Source organism: Lissotriton vulgaris, chromosome 12 (assembly GCF_964263255.1).
Source record: "Lissotriton vulgaris chromosome 12, aLisVul1.2, whole genome shotgun sequence".
Lineage (NCBI taxonomy): Eukaryota > Metazoa > Chordata > Amphibia > Caudata > Salamandridae > Lissotriton > Lissotriton vulgaris.
In genome coordinates, this window is record NC_141700.1 from 499,228,145 (window position 1) to 499,245,725 (window position 17,581).

At 45.6% G+C, this 17,581-nt stretch overlaps 1 protein-coding gene across 1 annotated transcript in view; it reads left to right on the forward strand.

Moving 5' to 3' along the window:
* The first annotated feature begins 991 nt into the window (after positions 1 to 991).
* LOC147677596 (chymotrypsinogen B-like) overlaps positions 992 to 17,581 on the forward strand; it is a 52,371-nt gene continuing 35,781 nt past the window's right edge. Inside the window, exons 1-4 of the mRNA XM_086945251.1 lie at positions 992 to 1,063; positions 1,746 to 1,849; positions 7,075 to 7,151; positions 16,046 to 16,127. Of these exons, the coding sequence (XP_086801377.1) occupies positions 1,006 to 1,063; positions 1,746 to 1,849; positions 7,075 to 7,151; positions 16,046 to 16,127 (321 nt within the window). The 5' untranslated portion in view covers positions 992 to 1,005. The remainder of the gene's footprint in view (positions 1,064 to 1,745; positions 1,850 to 7,074; positions 7,152 to 16,045; positions 16,128 to 17,581) is intronic.

The following is a 17,581-nucleotide window of genomic DNA, read 5'->3' on the forward strand; positions in this document are numbered from 1 at the left end:
CACTAGAGAGCAGTCCCAGTATTGGGTGGGACAGAAGACGTAGATCATGCTGGATGAGGAAGAATAGAGATCAGGGACAAGGTAGACAGGATGTAAGGATATGGAATGACGCTAGATAGGGGCTCAAGATAAACTCCCATTGCTTCCCTTTTTGACTCACTACTGTGCCAAGGTCCAACCTCATCATTAGTTGTTTTCATTCTTCTGTCTGGACAGTGTGTATCACTGAATCAAGACCACCTAGAACATTGAAGTGTGTAAGGCCAGCCATATGGGATTACTGAGCCACCACTGAAATAATATATGTATGAGTGGGGTTGTACTGGAGTCTGAGAGGCTAATGCTAGTGTGTAAGCTACAATCCTGGTGAGTGTGAGTTTCAAGACTGTGACAGGAGAACCAGTGATACTGGTTTGTAGTACTGGTTGGTTAATTAAGTTAAGAACTGGTGACTGAGTTCAGGGGCCTGAGAATATGGAATGCTCCTACAAAATCCATTGCTGTCTCGAATATTTCAGGAAGAGCAGAGCTTGTTTTTAAACTATAGGAAATGAATGTGCTTGCAGCTGCTAAGCATGTGTTGATGATTCCAACAATGACACACAGACATACACCTTGACTTCTGGTAACAGCCATTGGCCTTCCTACTCTGCAGTCAGATCACTTCTCAACAATGAAATGCCTCTTGCAGGCAGCCCAGGGGGAGGGTGTAACCTCTTGCAGTCACTTCCCCACGTCACGTGGCAGGCCACCAGCAAAGGTCTGCCTTTTTCGCAAGCCGGTCCTTTGACCTTCAGGGTGGGAATGATTGATTCCTGTTCCAGTATGTTGAAGATAAAGAGACCATGCCCGATCAGGGATAAGGAAGGCCGGCAGGTGGCCTGGAATGAGGTTTTGCCACATTCTGTCTGCACACACATCACTCATCCACCCACGCGTCAAGGCCATGGACTCAGCTCTATAAAAGAGCAGGAACAGCAAGCAGGTAGATATCTCTAGGCAGTCATGGCTTTCCTGTGGGTTCTTTCTTGTCTGGCCTTTATTGGCAGTGCATTTGCAGAAGGTGAGTGTGGTGGATCCAATACCATTTTCCTAATTTCAGGCTACATGCTTGCATCAAACATTGAAGCTCAAAACTTTATGGGAAGTCTGCAGTGTAAGCGTGTCCAGTGCAGTAGGCTTACTTTGTCTTGTATTAGAAGTGCTGTGACTCTTTCAACCTACCACTCTCTGTGTTAGACACAGCACCCTTCCATCTTTCTCCTCACACATCAAAAGATTAGTCATTCAGGCTGAACCATACCCCAATTTTGACGTGCTTTACCTCAATGTGACCCCCCCCCCACCAAAAAAAGGTCATTACAATAATCTGATACCCTCATAATCTACATCATGAGTGCAGTCCCCGCTTTATGTATACAGCACCAATATGACACCCTCTCCCTTTATCCAAAGTGTCAAAAGCCTATTCACAAAAGCATTTTGGAATACGTAAAGCAGCACTCCAATAGAATACTTTTATATTCTCTTACACGAATTGGGCCCAAAACTTCTCAAATGGAATATCATATAGATTCCGTACACATAGAAAGCACCCTCTTGGTACTTTCACTAACAGGGCGTTGTGTGACTCAGGACAGACTCACAAAGGCCCCCGGGAGTAAGGACAGGAGCGCTCCGGTGGTACTACTTCGCGGACTCATACATGTCTTTGTGACTCACCCATGGTATGCTTCTCGTTGCAGATTGTGGGATCCCCGCCATACCGCCGGTGGTGAAAGACTATGGCCGCATCATCAACGGACAGGACGCGGTGCCGCATTCCTGGCCCTGGCAGGTGTCTCTTCAGGTAACCCGGGGCAACGGCCACTTTCCTGGGACGGGAGAAGACGATAAATAACAAAAACACATCTAACGAGACTGTTATTCTGCAGGGCCCCAAAACTGTAAATTAGCCTGAAAATATATGTTGTTATAGGTCGGTGGCTTCAAAGGTTTCCTAGTCCCTTGATGGGTGATGCATTGTTGTGTGTCATGTCCTGCTTTGACTACTGTGTTGCATCTCTGTTAACAATTCACCACATCTGAGGTTCCTGCTAGGACTGCACGGGAGCCTTGTGGCCCACGGAAGCACACAGCTGAGACCCGCGCAGCCTGCTGTGTCTCTGCCGGTCAGGATCGGCCATCCGGTTGGCAGTTCCAACCCACTGCTCACAGTCCTCGACTCACCACAGAAGCCCCCTCCCTGCACGGATCCGGTTTGTTTCATTGTGACACAAAGGGGCATATTTACAAGCCCCATGCGGCGCTTTTGCGCCGCTGTTGCGTCACTTTTATGACGCAGCTGCGGCGCAAAAGATGTGCCATGGTGCGGGGTATTTACAACGTGACGCATCTGGGAGATGCGTCACGTTGTAAAGCTCTGCGCCAGAAGGAGGCGTTCCTGTGCGGGGGGGGGGGGTTCCGGCACAGGAACGGCTCCTGAAAGTGGCTGAGTGAAATCTACAAGATTTCAATCAGTCATTTTGGGGCCCATGCTGCGTCAAAACCCTGCGCCTGCTTGAGTCAGGCGTAAGGATTGACGCAGCATTGGAAGAATAGGGCCCCCGAGCATTGCTGGAGCTGTGTCGTGCTTGCGACGCAACTCCAGCAATGCAACACTTTTACGACATAGATGCGTGACGCATCTGTGCCGTTTTTGCCCCATGGTGCGCCGCATTGTAAATGCAGCGCAACCATGTTGGCGTAGGCATGGTGCACAATAAGTGGCGCAGCCTGCTGTGTCTCTGCCGGTCAGGATCGGCCATCCGGTTGGCAGTTCCAACCCACTGCTCACAGTCCTCGACTCACCACAGAAGCCCCCTCCCTGCACGGATCCGGTTTGTTTCATTGTGACACAAAGGGGCATATTTACAAGCCCCATGCGGCGCTTTTGCGCCGCCGTTGTGTCACTTTTATGACGCAGCTGCGGCGCAAAAGATGTGCCATGGTGCGGGGTATTTACAACGTGACGCATCTGGGAGATGCGTCACGTTGTAAAGCTCTGCGCCAGAAGGAGGCGTTCCTGCGCGGGGGGGGCGTTCCGGCACAGGAACGGCTCCTAAAAGTGGCTGAGTGAAATCTACAAGATTTCAATCAGTCATTTTGGGGCCCATGCTGCGTCAAAACCCTGCGCCTGCTTGAGTCAGGCGTAAGGATTGACGCAGCATTGGAAGAATAGGGCCCCCGAGCATTGCTGGAGCTGCGTCGTGCTTGCGACGCAACTCCAGTAATGCAACACTTTTACGACATAGATGCGTGACGCATCTGTGCCGTTTTTGCCCCATGGTGCGCCGCATTGTAAATGCAGCGCAACCATGTTGGCGTAGGCATGGTGCACAATAAGTGGCGCATCCCTGCTGATATGCAGGGATGCGCCACTTATTGTAAATATGCCCCAAAGATCTCTAGCGAGAGCGTTCCACTTGTAGACAGGCCGCAGCCGCGCTGGCAGCTGTTAGCTAGAGACATCACAGCTGTCTCTGACAAGCAGTGGGATACAGCGTGCACTGCTGATAGTTTTTTAAACGGCGGCTTGAGCTACTTTTTATCGGCCTTCTTTAGAAAATTGAGGATTTTGGAGTAAAAACCTACGGCCCACTTCTTCTGCTCCACTTGCTGTCTGTTCAATGCCTTCAACCAATGCTTAATTTGAGCTAGTGGTTTCCGGTGCTCAGCACTGGCACTTAATTGCCAGCACCGGGGCTAATGATTGTTTGCCACTTGTAGTGGTGTCTGCCAAATGTAGGTACTAGCACAACAACATCTGTTTAGTAATTTAATTGACATTTTAAATAATTAGTATTTGCCTCCAAAACAATTCTTATAGCTTTGGGGCCCTGGAACAGTATGAATTGTCACACTTTTCAGAGTGTGAGGATTAGTAGTGTGTTGTGGATGCTGCAAGCTCTACTGTCCTCCTGTCGAGGGCCCCGGCACTAATTCTTTTACAAATTAAGCACCGCTATTTCTCCCGCACCTCGCACACTATGGGGCAGATTTATGTCGGACTTGCGGCACTTTTGCGCCGCCGTTGCGTCACTTCTGTGACGCAGTGGCGGCGTAAACCCTGCGCCACGTTGCGACATACTTACATCGGGACGCATCTATGGAGATGCGTCACGGTGTAAGGCCCTGCGCCACATAAAACCTGCGTCAGGTTTCATGTGGGCGTTTCCACACAGGGGGGGCCTTCCGTCACAGCAACGCCCCTGAAAAGTGACTCAGTGAAATCTAGAAGATTTCACTGAGTCACTTTCCCAACACTGATGCCTCAAAACCCTGCGCCTGCTTGAAGCAGGCGTAAAGTTTGACGCACCACGTTAGAGATAGGGCAAGTTGGAATAGTGCTGGAGTTGCGTGCCGCACGCAACACAACTTCAGCACTGCGCCAACTTTACGCCCTAAATGCAACACACATCTATTTATTCCTGCGCCATGGTGCGCCGCATTGTAAATGCGGCGCATCATGGGTGGCGCAAGGATAAACTTGCGTGCCGTATCTTTCCTGGCGCCTCTCTGCCGATTTGCAGAGATGCGTCAGGCAACATAAATCTGCCCCTATGTTCCCCGCCTTTCATCCTCATGTGCGTCGCTATGCTTCACGACAATTTATTTATCTGTAATATTTAAAATTGGACACTGCAATATTATATTTTGCAAGTAACTGAAGGCCTGGTGACAGGCGCTCCTCAAAATTGTGATCCGTGCGGAAACACCTGTTTGGGTACAGATTGCAATTATAAGTGGTGCGATGTTTATCGCACCGGGTAACTAGCGGGGGCAATAAACTTGACAGCTTCTATTAAAGTTCTGCTTGAAATTTAACATCGGGAAAAGGCTGAAATAATCATCAATTTGGAAAGAACTAAATTGAACTGCAAAAAACATGAAAAAGCACCAGTATGCGTTAAACTAAATTAAAAGATTATTGATGTACCTAAATAGTTATAGCTGCGATTTAATTAAAAAGGCGTGAGTCAGCACGCACGAGGGCCATCTTCTTATGAATGTTTCAACAATATAACAAACTCTATTATAAGATGGCCATTGTGCATGCATTTTGAACTTTTTGGAATGCTTTGGCTTTGCCAATGCTTGAGATGCAATTCAATAAGCACTGGAAAAGTCAAAAACGTGAGTGGCTTTAGAACCGAAAATATGTCTAATCACAAATAATTGCACACTTTTTACATGCTCACAATTCTGCTTCAAATATGATCTGTTGAAGTAACAAAAGGAAATTATAAGTTTATGTTTTGTAAGACCAAGGCTAGGAAAATATTTGGACTGTAATATGAACACGTTTTACTGTTAGAATTATGTTTTGTAAACTTTTGAAAAGAATTGGATACAAAATTAACCCGAAACCCGACGTTGTGCACAGGAAGTGTGCATATTTACTAGGGTAACTTAGCATTTCTAAATTGCAAAGTAAGTAAACACATTTTTTGTTAACCAAGATGTGTGAAATAAAGCCTGTCTTTCTTCCGAGAGTAATTGTGTTGTGTTATATATTTTCCCCGCCGTTCACGCAATGGACAGCCTCTGAATGGAAGATTTGTAAGATAAGGAAGCAGGTCCTCATTTATGAGGCTGTGCGTCACTTTTACGCCGCCGGTGCGTCACTTTATTTGACGCACCAGTGACGTAAAAATGCGCCTTGTTGCGCCATCTTTACAAAGTGACGCATCTAGGTAGATGCATCACTTTGTAAACCCCTGCGCCACATTATACCTGCGCCAGGTATAATGTATTCAAGGGGGGGCGTTTTGACGCAAGAAAGGGTCATGGAAGTGGCGCAGTGAAATCTATAAGATTTCACTGCGCCACTTCTAGGACACAGATGCGTCAATTTCTTACGCCTGCCTCACAGCAGGCATAAGACTGACACAGGCCGTTTCACATAGGGCTTGCCCCATGTGAAAGGACACATTGCTGGAGTTGCGTCACTTTTGTGACACACTCCAGCAATGCGTCTCTTTTGCGCCATACAGATACGTCAGAAATACTGACATATCTGTAACTCCTTGCGCCATGATGCGTCATACTGTAAATATGACGCATCATTGGTTTCGCAAGTAGGGCGCAGTGAAAAGTGACGTGTCGCTGTTTTCACGCAGCGATGCGTCACTTTTCATAAATGAGGCCCTTAGTGATTTAACTTGTTTCTAAGACAGGTTTGGTAAGACGTTTCATGATTGTTTTTGCTCAATTTTTCTCCAAGTTTATTACGCAAACAGAATTTTTTTTTCAAAATGTAGGCAATTAGCAAAGTTTTGTTCATGGGGATTGTCTCCAAATTCAGGCGTTCACGTGTTTCGGCCCAATTACCACAGCAATTTCACCTTCCCATATTTTGGAATTTTAGGGCCTAATTGTGAGTTTGGTGGAAGCCGGCACCTGTCAAAAAGCAGGGTGTGCGCCTTGCGCCTCATATAAAGTGACTAGATGCCTTTACTCTCTGAATCTGGTGGAAAGGAAGTTGTTGCTTTTAGGTAGAAAGTCCAAGATCCCCCAAACTCGAAATCAGTCCCTTAGTCTCCAGGGTCTGAATTCGCTTTTTTTAGACGGTGTGCATAATTATGATACGTCCGTAGTTTCTGATTGAAAACGCATTTGCATAAATGTTATAGGTACCATACACTGAGGTTATGGGTTGGTGTGTGCTCTAAGATCCATTTTTAGTTGGGAAACTAAATAATATGGAAATTGGCCCCTGCATATTATCAGATTAGATCATGTAGATCTGCTGAGGTAGAAAATGAGTTCCAATTTCTAACAGATTCTTGCCACATAATTCAATAATTCATGATCCAAATGCCAGCAGTAGTGAATTATTCTTCTAATAGCTTAGACCACTGTAAAATGTCTTTACTACAAATACATAAAAGCAATGGGCCCACTTTGAAATGCAAACCTAGCCCATTGCAGCGTGCATTAATGTGATGTTGTATCTCCCTCATGTACTGCCTCTTACTCCCACGCATAGGAATTCATGGAAAATAATCTCCTTGTTTCTATTTTCCCAACCAGTACAACAACTTTCACTTCTGCGGAGGATCCCTCATCAATGAGAACTGGGTCATCACAGCTGCCCACTGTGACGTCATGTAAGGCTGCTGCACCATATATTTACACTCTGCTAGACAATGCTTGCAAAAGGTGGATGGCACTTCCTGTCACCGATGCTTTGTAGAGCGCCTGTTAACAAAATATGACCTGTGACCCACACAGAACCACTTCCTGCCAATCATGCGGGTCACTTCCCTTTACAGTTAAGCCAATCATTCATGTCACTTCCCTTTACCGTTAAGCCAATCTACTCTGCTTTCTAATATGGACGCCCAGCACTTTTGATTTACACTGCTCGCACTTTCTCACAAACATACATTGCACTTCTAGAGCGGAGTCCATTCGGGGAATAAAGCATGCCTCATATCTTTATTTCACGTTTATCACAAATTCTGGAGCAAGCATGATTGTGTCAAGGTGTAAACCAAAATCACGAATCTATGGTAGGCAACACTTTTGTTGTGAGTTTAAAGCATCACAGTGTATAATGCCAGAACAGTAACCTAACTTTTCTAAGACGTGGCACCATTCTGTCCCCCTGAAGGAGGCACGCAGTCAACCCAGAGCCATATGCTTTGCACACAGTCCCTGAGAGCAGGTCACTTTGAACCCAAACCTTTTATACCTTTCAAGAATTTTAAGGCCCAAATGGATAATTCTGACTGACATTTTAATCCGTTATCTGCCTCTAAAATGATAGAATTCAGAAGCTATGAATTTATCCAACCCTCTGCCTCACCCCAGTCTCCAGGCTCTTCCCATACCCTGAGCTACATACATTTTTCACAGTTGCCAACTCCATTGCTTATGTTATCTGTCCAATTTCAATGGATTGGGAGCCATGCCCTTCAATAACTTGCGAAGTGGCCCATCATCAGCATGGTATTGTCCCACGATCACCATGATCAGTCTAAAGCACCACATACATGCTGTAATTGGCATGGTATTGCCATTTCTGTGGTTCAAAGTCTGCCATTATTATTGCTTACTGACTCTCCGGGTTGCCCTTCTATACAATTTCAAGATTTCCACCACTGACCGGATTTGACTCTGTCGATGATGATCTGTTTGTGGTGGTCCACCGTCTGGTCCATCTACAGAATGTGGTGTAACTTGGTTGGAGTCCGGCGGGACATTGATTTCAAATGCAACAAAAGATCTGTGGGCCCATCGAATAATTAGGGGGTAATCTCATAGTGAAAGAGCTGTGTGTGTATGATATTGGTTTAAACCCCATGAGGATGCAATGCTTGTGAATGCCTCTCTTAAGTCGCTAGCGTGCTCACCAGTTAGATGGCGCTCCTGTCGTGATGGCATATCGGATGTGGGATTGGAAGGGTGTCTGCTGTGCTCTTGGTGTTTTTCATGGGGATGCCTCCTAAGTGGATCACGCTGTTGGTCAGCCAACATTGTGTTGTTAATAGGTGCCTACAATATATTCTGTCCAGTGTGTGTTGCTCGTGTTGAGTGGCATCTAAAAGTGGCTAGGGTAGCAGGTTGCAATGGTATTGACCACTCCCAGTTATATCTGCGCTAATGATTTTCCAGCTTCCGGTTGGAGATGTTTAATATGTTTAGTTGTGTTTTGTGTGGTATTTGTGGCGCATAGGACTCTTTACTCCGCACGCATTTTCAACACGTGCCATTACCCCGCGTTTTTTACTCCACAAAAACTTTTACAACGCAGAGCTTTACAACGCAATCCATTACAACGCATTGTCCATTACAACTCAGTTTACTATTCTAACTCCACCGGGGCGCTGTAGTGGGGAATGTGTTGTAATGGTTTGCAGTGTGAATCCCTGCGTTGTGAAGGTTTTTGCGGAGTAAAAAATGCGGGGTAAAGGATGTTTCCCATTTTGGTTGGTGACAATAGGATGGGTGTGCAGTGTTCCGTGTAGTAATTTTGGTTTCATGGTAATGTGTGCAGATTTGGTGTGACAACTTGCTGTTTAGATTACTGTGATGATCAACTACTTGGCACATCTGTGTTTTGAATGTTTTGAAGGGCGCTACCTGTTGCATTTGTGTGCATAGTGTGTCTATGTGGTGACCAACACTGGAGCTCTGTGACAGTGCATTATAAAGCACATCTGGGCTCAGCTGGATGTATGTGAAATGTTCTGTACAATGTGCGCTCATGTATGGTGGGTTGTCCTGTAAGAAGAATGAAAACAAAGCTAAATGATGCACTTCTTAGATGAGATCACAAGTATTTAACTACAGCACGCAATAAGTAAAGAATGATGTGAGAGTAACAAGTCCTTTGGGGCTTACTGTGCCAGTTCAAAATCAGAACTCGGAAATGACCCTGCCAAGAGAAACACATTGTGTGACAGACTAATGCATTCTGGGAGTCTCCTCGCGTTACCACAGGCTCTCAGAGTGCTCATACAGAGCATCTGATTTGGTTTTCCTCAAATGGAATTGTGTGACACTGGGCAGGGTGCTCCATTTTCACGTTGTTGGTGCCTAGTGGGCATCGCCACTTTCTCCTGCTGGCCTATCCACCTATCAGGAGTGCGGTTACAGCCATCAAGCTGGCTCAGCCCCCAGGGAGTGCTTGAGATCCCACAAGGGCCTCAAGGAGCTGGGCCCCCTTGGTTGGTGCTGTTCTAACTTTTCAATGCAGCTAGGTGCAGCTATCTCAGAGACCGGCTCGTGTTCGAAGGGAGCCGTGGGATGGAGCAGCACCGTGGTCAGATCAGTCATAGAGGATACTGGACTACCGGGGCACAGCTGGTGAGGAGCTACTTAATGTGTGACCTTGCACGCAGGGGCGGCTCTAGGCTCATGGCAGCCCTGGGCAGGGAGCGTAGGTAGGGGGCCCCGGAAGAGGGGGTCCGGGCGGGGCGGAGCGCGGAGGCCAGTGAAGAGGGGGGGTAAGGGTATTTGGAAGCGGAACAGAGCTGAAGACCGCCAAATCCCTACCAGGGACCGCCACGCAAATATGTATCCATCCTCAGAGGATTGCTATATTAAGGATATATATTGGCGTGGTGGCCCCTGGGGTTTGGCGGCCCTGTGCAGGTGCACAGCTTGCACATACCTAAGGCCTCCCCTGCTGCACGTTACTGCAATGTGCCCAATCGACAGGTGCCAACTTTCACCGCTTTTGCCCACTACAATAGATCATTGACCGAATTGTCTTTGTTAGTTTTTGTGATATGTGTTCATATTTTTCAAAAAAAATTCTTGTCTTTAAATGTGTATATCTTCATAAAATGAAATATTGAATTGTGTATTATAATCATCTATTTAAAGAGCCTATATAGGACACTCAAAATAATCAGACAAATCTTGCTATAAAATAAAAATAAAAGATTTTTTAAAAAACTCACAATATATCTTTTTGTGATCATAAACTTATAAGGTTGTGTGAATGTCGTAGCTATATACACAAATATGTGAATGAGAGGTCGTGGCATTTTCTTATTAATTGTTTGCTATAATTTCTTTTCAAAACTGTTTTTGCCCTACCTATAGCAAACATAATTTACGTAGGGGTCCCCTGTTTTCCAAACTATATACCCAATCGACAGGTATCCAGAGCGGTAGCCAGTGTGGTGCACCACTTGCTCAGAGCTGTCTCTTGCTGCTTCCTGCAACTCCTACAGATGGCCTTGGGCAGTCACATCTGTACAGCCTAGGTGAGGTCCTCTGCCTGAGGTCTGGCCCTTTAAGATTTTTAAAACTTGAGGTACTAGTCTGCTTAAAAGATAAGGCCAACTAATGTATATAACCTGGAGGGCAGCCCTGCCATCTAACTGTAATGCAAGTATAACATGTGAAACCTGGGAGCCTTGTGAGATCTGAGGCTTCATGGTCTATGTGACCTGAGCCTTGTCTGTATTTGGTGATGTGTGAGTCTGTATGGTTTGTGCTTCCTGAGGTAAGAACAGCTATTCTCTCTAGTGCAAGAGCCTAAGGGCATAGTATGCGTGAGATCACAACCTTTGAGCTTATGTTATCACCTGTGTAAAGTATTGAAAATGTGCTGAGCGGTGGGGAGGATAAACACACTAAAAGTTTGATCTCTCAACACCGCCATTCCTCTTGCATCAGAAGCTCGTGTGAAAATTAAGGACAATTCTGCAAAAAATGTATGGAAACAAATTAGTGACCTTACATAAGGATTACAAGGACCTTGAGTTTTTTATGGCCTTTTCAGCAATACCGTTAGGGTGCACAAAAAGAGTTACATTTTGTGATTTTCCTTTTTACATGGGCAGAGGTACATGCCCTACTCATGGTCAAGGGTCACACATTAGGAATTGAAATGTCACACATAAGTTCAAGGAAACATGGAAATGTCACACATTAGCACAATGAAAACTTGGCAGTGATAAGGGCACACTCCATAGCAAAGTGCCAGTCAAGACATAGCTCTACTATATGGGTATTGTAGACTCAAAAGGAAGTAAAAGTGAGCACCCTGATACCCACTGAAGAACAAAGCACTATGTATGGGAAGCGTCATTGTTCCCCACCATAAGTTAGTTAAAGTCCAGCAGAACCACCTGCCCTGCAATATAAAGATTAAAATGGAAATAGCAAAAACGGTTCAAAAACTAATATGGCCATCGTTCCTTAAAGCAGCATTTGTGACCTTAATAAAATAATAATAATAATAATAATATTTTAATAAAATATGACCGCTAGCATTCACCTGAAAAATGTCACCTGGTCTCTCACCTGAGCATCACTAAAATGATTTCATCCTGCCAGATTAGACAATGACGAGGGTGATAAACCCCCTCATAAGGTCAGTAGACTTTACTACCAATGAAGACGTTCTCCCTAGTGACTCACAGAGTGGCAGGCAATGACACTCTGCGGGGACAATAGAAGCAGAGGACAGGGGCGGCCTTAGGCATGTGCAAGCTGTGCACCTGCACAGGGCCGCCAAACCCCAGGGGCCACCACGCCAATATATATCCTTAATATAATAATCCTCTGAGAATGGATACATATTTGCGTGGCGACCCCTGGCAGGGATTTGGTGGCCTCCGGCTCTGTTCCACTTCCAAACACCCTGACCCCCCTCCTCTTCACTGGCCTCCGCACTCCGTCCCGTTCGGACCCCCTCTTCCGGTCCCCCTACCTACGCTCCCTGCCCAGGGTCACCATGAGCCTAGAGCTGCCCCTGCAGAACAGCATCAAGAAGACATTGCCCTCAAGATAGTAGTTGCAACTTGAAGCGGCTCCGTTCGGTCGTCTATAATCCACCCACTTTTCCGGCAGCCGGTGCCCATCTGACCTGCTGGAGGCCTCCTGGGGCCTGACTTTCCCCCACTTGGGAACTTGGGGCGTTAAATCCGAGGCCTCTGCCCCTGCCACACGTGGTCTGGGCCCGCCGCCGTCCCTTGCCGGTGGGTCAGGACTGGGCTTGCTGCCCGTGGAGTATTCACCACGGAAGGAGTCGCAGATGCGGCTGACCTCAGCCATGTGGGAGCCGAGTACCACGATCACTGTCGATCACAGACGGAGTCTCCGCACCCACTTGGCGGAGGAGGCCGCGCAGTGGTGTTCCCTGACTCACAGGGTTGGATTGGGATAAAAAATTCGGCCCGGGCACACCAAATAAAAGTGGCCCACATTTGCGTATTGCCATTCCGCAAAACACTGTTTCAGCGAAGGTTTATGAAAAGAAAGGGTGTGGGCTGCATGTTGTATTAACTTCACTTAGATAAAAAAAAAATTGTCAGATAAGTTCACACTGCTGAGCCACACATGAATGCCAATGAGGCCACTTCTGCTCAGGCCCCCTGGTCCGCTCAATCAACATACATTAATGGGCCGGCCCAGCGAGAGAAAGGGAGTGATACTTCCGCTCATCTGCCTCTAGAAGGGCCACTCGGGCGCCCACTGGGCCGCTGGCGGCATCCTAACAGCACAGAAAGCCCCCAGGAGGCCCAAAAAAGCAGACCACAGCTAGAACTCGGCTACCGGACCTTCGGCCTTTTCCCGAGTGCCTGAGTTACCAATCTGACCCTGGTGACTCACCACGGTTCAGAAGTAGCACCACCTTCTCTGCTTAAGACAAACAAGAAAATGTGCTTAAACAGATTGGTGGCAAATTCACACCTGTTGCGCTGTTATTGGAAAATCTGTTTACTTATGTTTTATTTATAAAACATTTCAGCTGCGTATTATATATATTGTGTTCTAGTTCCAAAATTATGTCTTTGAAAAGTACATCCTAATGCCCATGAAAACAAAAACAGAATGATTGATAGTATTATTGTCTTTGTCATTTTTAAATTTCCAACCATGAATCTTTGGAATGACTCACATTTCTTTAAAAGGATTATTAATATGTTTCAGAGATAAATCAAACTTTTCTCTAAATGGTCATACATTTAATGAGTGAGCTGAACCCTAGAATACGGAATGTGCCCAGATGGGTTGAAGCTGTAGATTGGCTGCCTCATGCAGCACACATGAAAGTGACAACATAGCATTTTTTTAAAAAGATTGTTTATGTACAGCAAGGGACACCTTCCTGTACATAAACAATCCATGGCATTTTGCTTTTTTCCAAAAGGCGATTCAGAAAAGGGGGTGGTGATGAACAGAGTGTCTGAATTAAGCAGACCACTCTTACCCAGTCCAAAGATCAGGGCTTGATCCATCACCGTTATTTATCTCACTGCACCATCCCAGCTCAGAACCTGGCTATATGCAAATCAGTCTGTCCCTGGCCCAGTGCATCATGGGAACAGGGCAGACTAAACTACCAAGCCAATTCTTCACCAGAAAGGAGACAAGCTACCTGGGACCGGTTTCTGGCATTTCAGCCTTCTTCGGCCCGGCTTGCTTGAATCCTGATGGTGCAGTGAGAAAGGGACTCATGTCTGAGTAAACCCTGCCACACCTATAGTGGCCAAAAACGATTCAGAAAAGGGGGTGGTGATGAACAGAGTGTCTGAATTAAGCAGACCACTCTTACCCAGTCCAAAGATCAGGGCTTGATCCATCACCGTTATTTATCTCACTGCACCATCCCAGCTCAGAACCTGGCTATATGCAAATCAGTCTGTCCCTGGCCCAGTGCATCATGGGAACAGGGCAGACTAAACTACCAAGCCAATTCTTCACCAGAAAGGAGACAAGCTACCGGGGACCGGTTTCTGGCATTTCAGCCTTCTTCGGCCCGGCTTGCTTGAATCCTGATGGTGCAGTGAGAAAGGGACTCATGTCTGATGGAACACGGCACCGGGAACCTCAAGAGGGAGCAGTGAACTAACAAGGTGTACCCGCCTTGAGAAAGCAGAGCAATAACTCTCAGAATTGTGTCGACTCCTCCCGGTTAAAGTACTGATTACTACCGAACAGATATATAGATCCATCAATTACGCAGACAGCGTTTTCATGGATTTCCGAATACCCAGAAATTAACTAAACAGAAGCACCGCCACAAAACGGGTTTATCCAGCTCGATTTTCACATTGTTTTTCATTAGGCCCTGAAGATTCGCAGTGTGTTCCCTCCGATGAAACACGTGTTGGCATAACTAAAGGAACAATAAACAGACACTTCACACCAAGAACAGAACATCTTTATTGAACTTTTATACCTCGATGTGAATGATTGATTCTCTCAAAGTCACTCCGAAAGTGTGGATGTATACAAACCAATTATCTTTTTGGACACTAACATTACCTAGAATGTTCTAATCTTGTATAGTGCAGGGGCATTGTTGCTTGACTGTTATTGTGTGGATCATTTGGTCCAACCTTGAGCGGTTTTGTGGGATTACCGCCCGCCCTATTGCCTGTACCATCTACCTTACAGTTCTTTCCTCTCTGCGGACACACAGGTAGTGTGCCTGATTACTCTGGTACCTTAATAATCCCCTTGCTGCATACCTCAACCAAGTATATCTAAATATTCAGTAAAGCAGAGGGGCGTCACTTGTGTTCTAAACCTTTTTGCAGAACTTCAGGACATACGTTTTAAAAATACTTTTGAAAAAGATCAGTGAGGATAAACCAAGAGTATCTAAGGAGATACATAAGCTTAGCAAAAGTTCCACAGGAACAAACAAGACCTCATTGAAAATTAGCCAGGGAAACATTCCTATGTAAGGAATCAGAGTGCAGAGAAAGGTTAAGCCCCGTTTTAGCCTAGTCTAAAAATCTAAAGACTTCAGAATTTGAAGCCTTTTTCTCGACAAGCTGAAAGTAAAGTTCAGCAATTGTCCTTCATGCAAACACCTTTGCATCCTAAACATTTCACTAGTGGCACCTCCTGTTTATGTGTTTTCATTCTGGAAGCCTGTAAGTTCAGTGAAACGCCCAGAGACGTCACCTCAGTAGGTCATAATTTAAAGACAACACACTATGACTATATGCACATCTTTGACTTTTTAGCTCATATTATTGTGGGTTCTGGGTTTGTTCTGGACGAAAAATGCCCAAGAATGGCCTAGTTGAAGCGTTGTAATCAACTCCAACATTTAAAGGTCCTTGGATCAGGTTGGTCAAAAATGAAGAAAATGTGAAAAAACAAAATTCCTAGATGTCACATTCCACTTAAGTCTATGGTGCCCTTAGTGCAAAACAGGGGTACAATTGCCTTCTAAAGAGATATCATTCCTTACCATTTAATTAGACTTAAGATGGCTGGACATCGATGTCACTTGTGACCTAACAGTGGCAAACTGCTGGGTTTGGTATGGTGGAAACATCCTCACGTATTTTCAAAGGCAGCTTTCCTCGCGTCTCCTCCCTTGCTGTTGATGCCCACCCACCACCAGCGGACCATGCAAGTCCTGTTAGGATGAGCACAAGGCTCCAAGTTATGTACAAAAGAATGAGTCTTGAGAAGAAGGTGCTTCATTGGGGGTAGACGGAGTCAGAGCTTGAAACCCAGATCAGATAAGTCAATTCACTCGGGGTAACCTCACTTTCTGCTCTTTGACTTTCAGACCCGGAATGGATGTCGCTGTTCTTGGAGAGCAAGACCGCAACTCCAACGCTGAGAACGTCCAGGTCATCGGCATCAGTAAGGTAAGAAGGGAATGCCAGACCCATCTCCTTACCACGTCCCACCTACTCCCTGCCCCCTCTCCAGGGTATTCTCTGCTTCCCCTTTGATAATAGCACAGTTTGTGTCACTCTTGGCTCCTTAAAGGGGGCCTTTCTTTCTCAAAAGACTTCAATCTGGTTCCTGGAGTGATGCCATTGTTGGTATGCTCAACAGACAGTGAGCTGCACAGCCAGACCTCTGGAGTCTATGGAAGAGGCAGCTCCCTTCATGTTAGCCTGAGAAAAATACTAAAAACAAAACACTATCGGACAGATACACAGCGAACCTGTAAAACACACATTAAAAAAAGCAACAACGTAAAGATAATAACAATAACTTTATTGGGATATAAAATATCCATAAAAGTACACATCAGCACGATGCCAGCAACAGTACAAATTAATATAAACGAGCAAGACATAAAAACAGTGAATAGATAAAAACTTCCAAGTTGCATTAGAGAACTTCTGTAGCATACATAAGTTAACACCTTCGACGCTCATGACGAGCTCAGCTCGTCATGAGGTACACCTCTCGCACACTCATGCCGAGCTGAGCTCGTCATGATTAGTAGGAATTACAGATTTTCAGCACAGGGGGGGAAAACCATAAGCGTCGATGGTGTTAAAAAAGGGCAAGATATGCTCAACAACAGTGTCATCAGTGGCATTTAGACGAAAAAGGTTTGTAAGCATAACGATAGCAATGTTGTGCTAATAGATACAGTCAAGTATACAAAAACTAGCAGCAGTTTATGGTAAAGTGCAGTCAGATGTAAACAATTTTAGCAGCATACAATAAAGTGCAGTTTGGTGAAGACTGTATTCCTTAAAGTAAAAACGTTGACTGGCCCTTTCGGTTATTGAGTGAAATTGCGATATGCATGGCGTATAAAAGTTATAAAGCCTATGTTTAAAACTTTATTTTCTGGATTCAGAGCTGCAATTACTGCCTGTCTGCAGGTCCGGGTTCCCAGCCTGTTCCACTCAATTTTCAGTTTTCGTCTGCGCTGTGGCGTAAGAGCGGGGCAAAGACAGACTACATGCTCTAAAGTTTCAGCCGTTTTACCACACCCCCTGCACAATAAATCCTCTGACGTTCGATGCCAAGAGGGTAAATCCTTTAAAAATTGCCAGTCACCCAATCTAAGAGCCATGAAGCTAAGTTTTAAGTGCAAGGGGTAAGTGCAGGACAGATAAGGGAGAGGAGTGGCCAGCCCATAAGAATTCATTATTGCCCATGCATGTTTGCGTTTAGCAAAGTGAGCTTTATCAGCAATTAGGGACCTCATTCGAATACGTTTCTTAATACTGATTTTAAAAACTGCCTTGCTGGGGTTGAGGTCCCATAGTTCGCCCACGGACATTTGGTGGACTGCGTCCTTAAAAAAACGGCCATAAGAGCCACCTGGGTTTTTCTGTGAAATATCTAACCA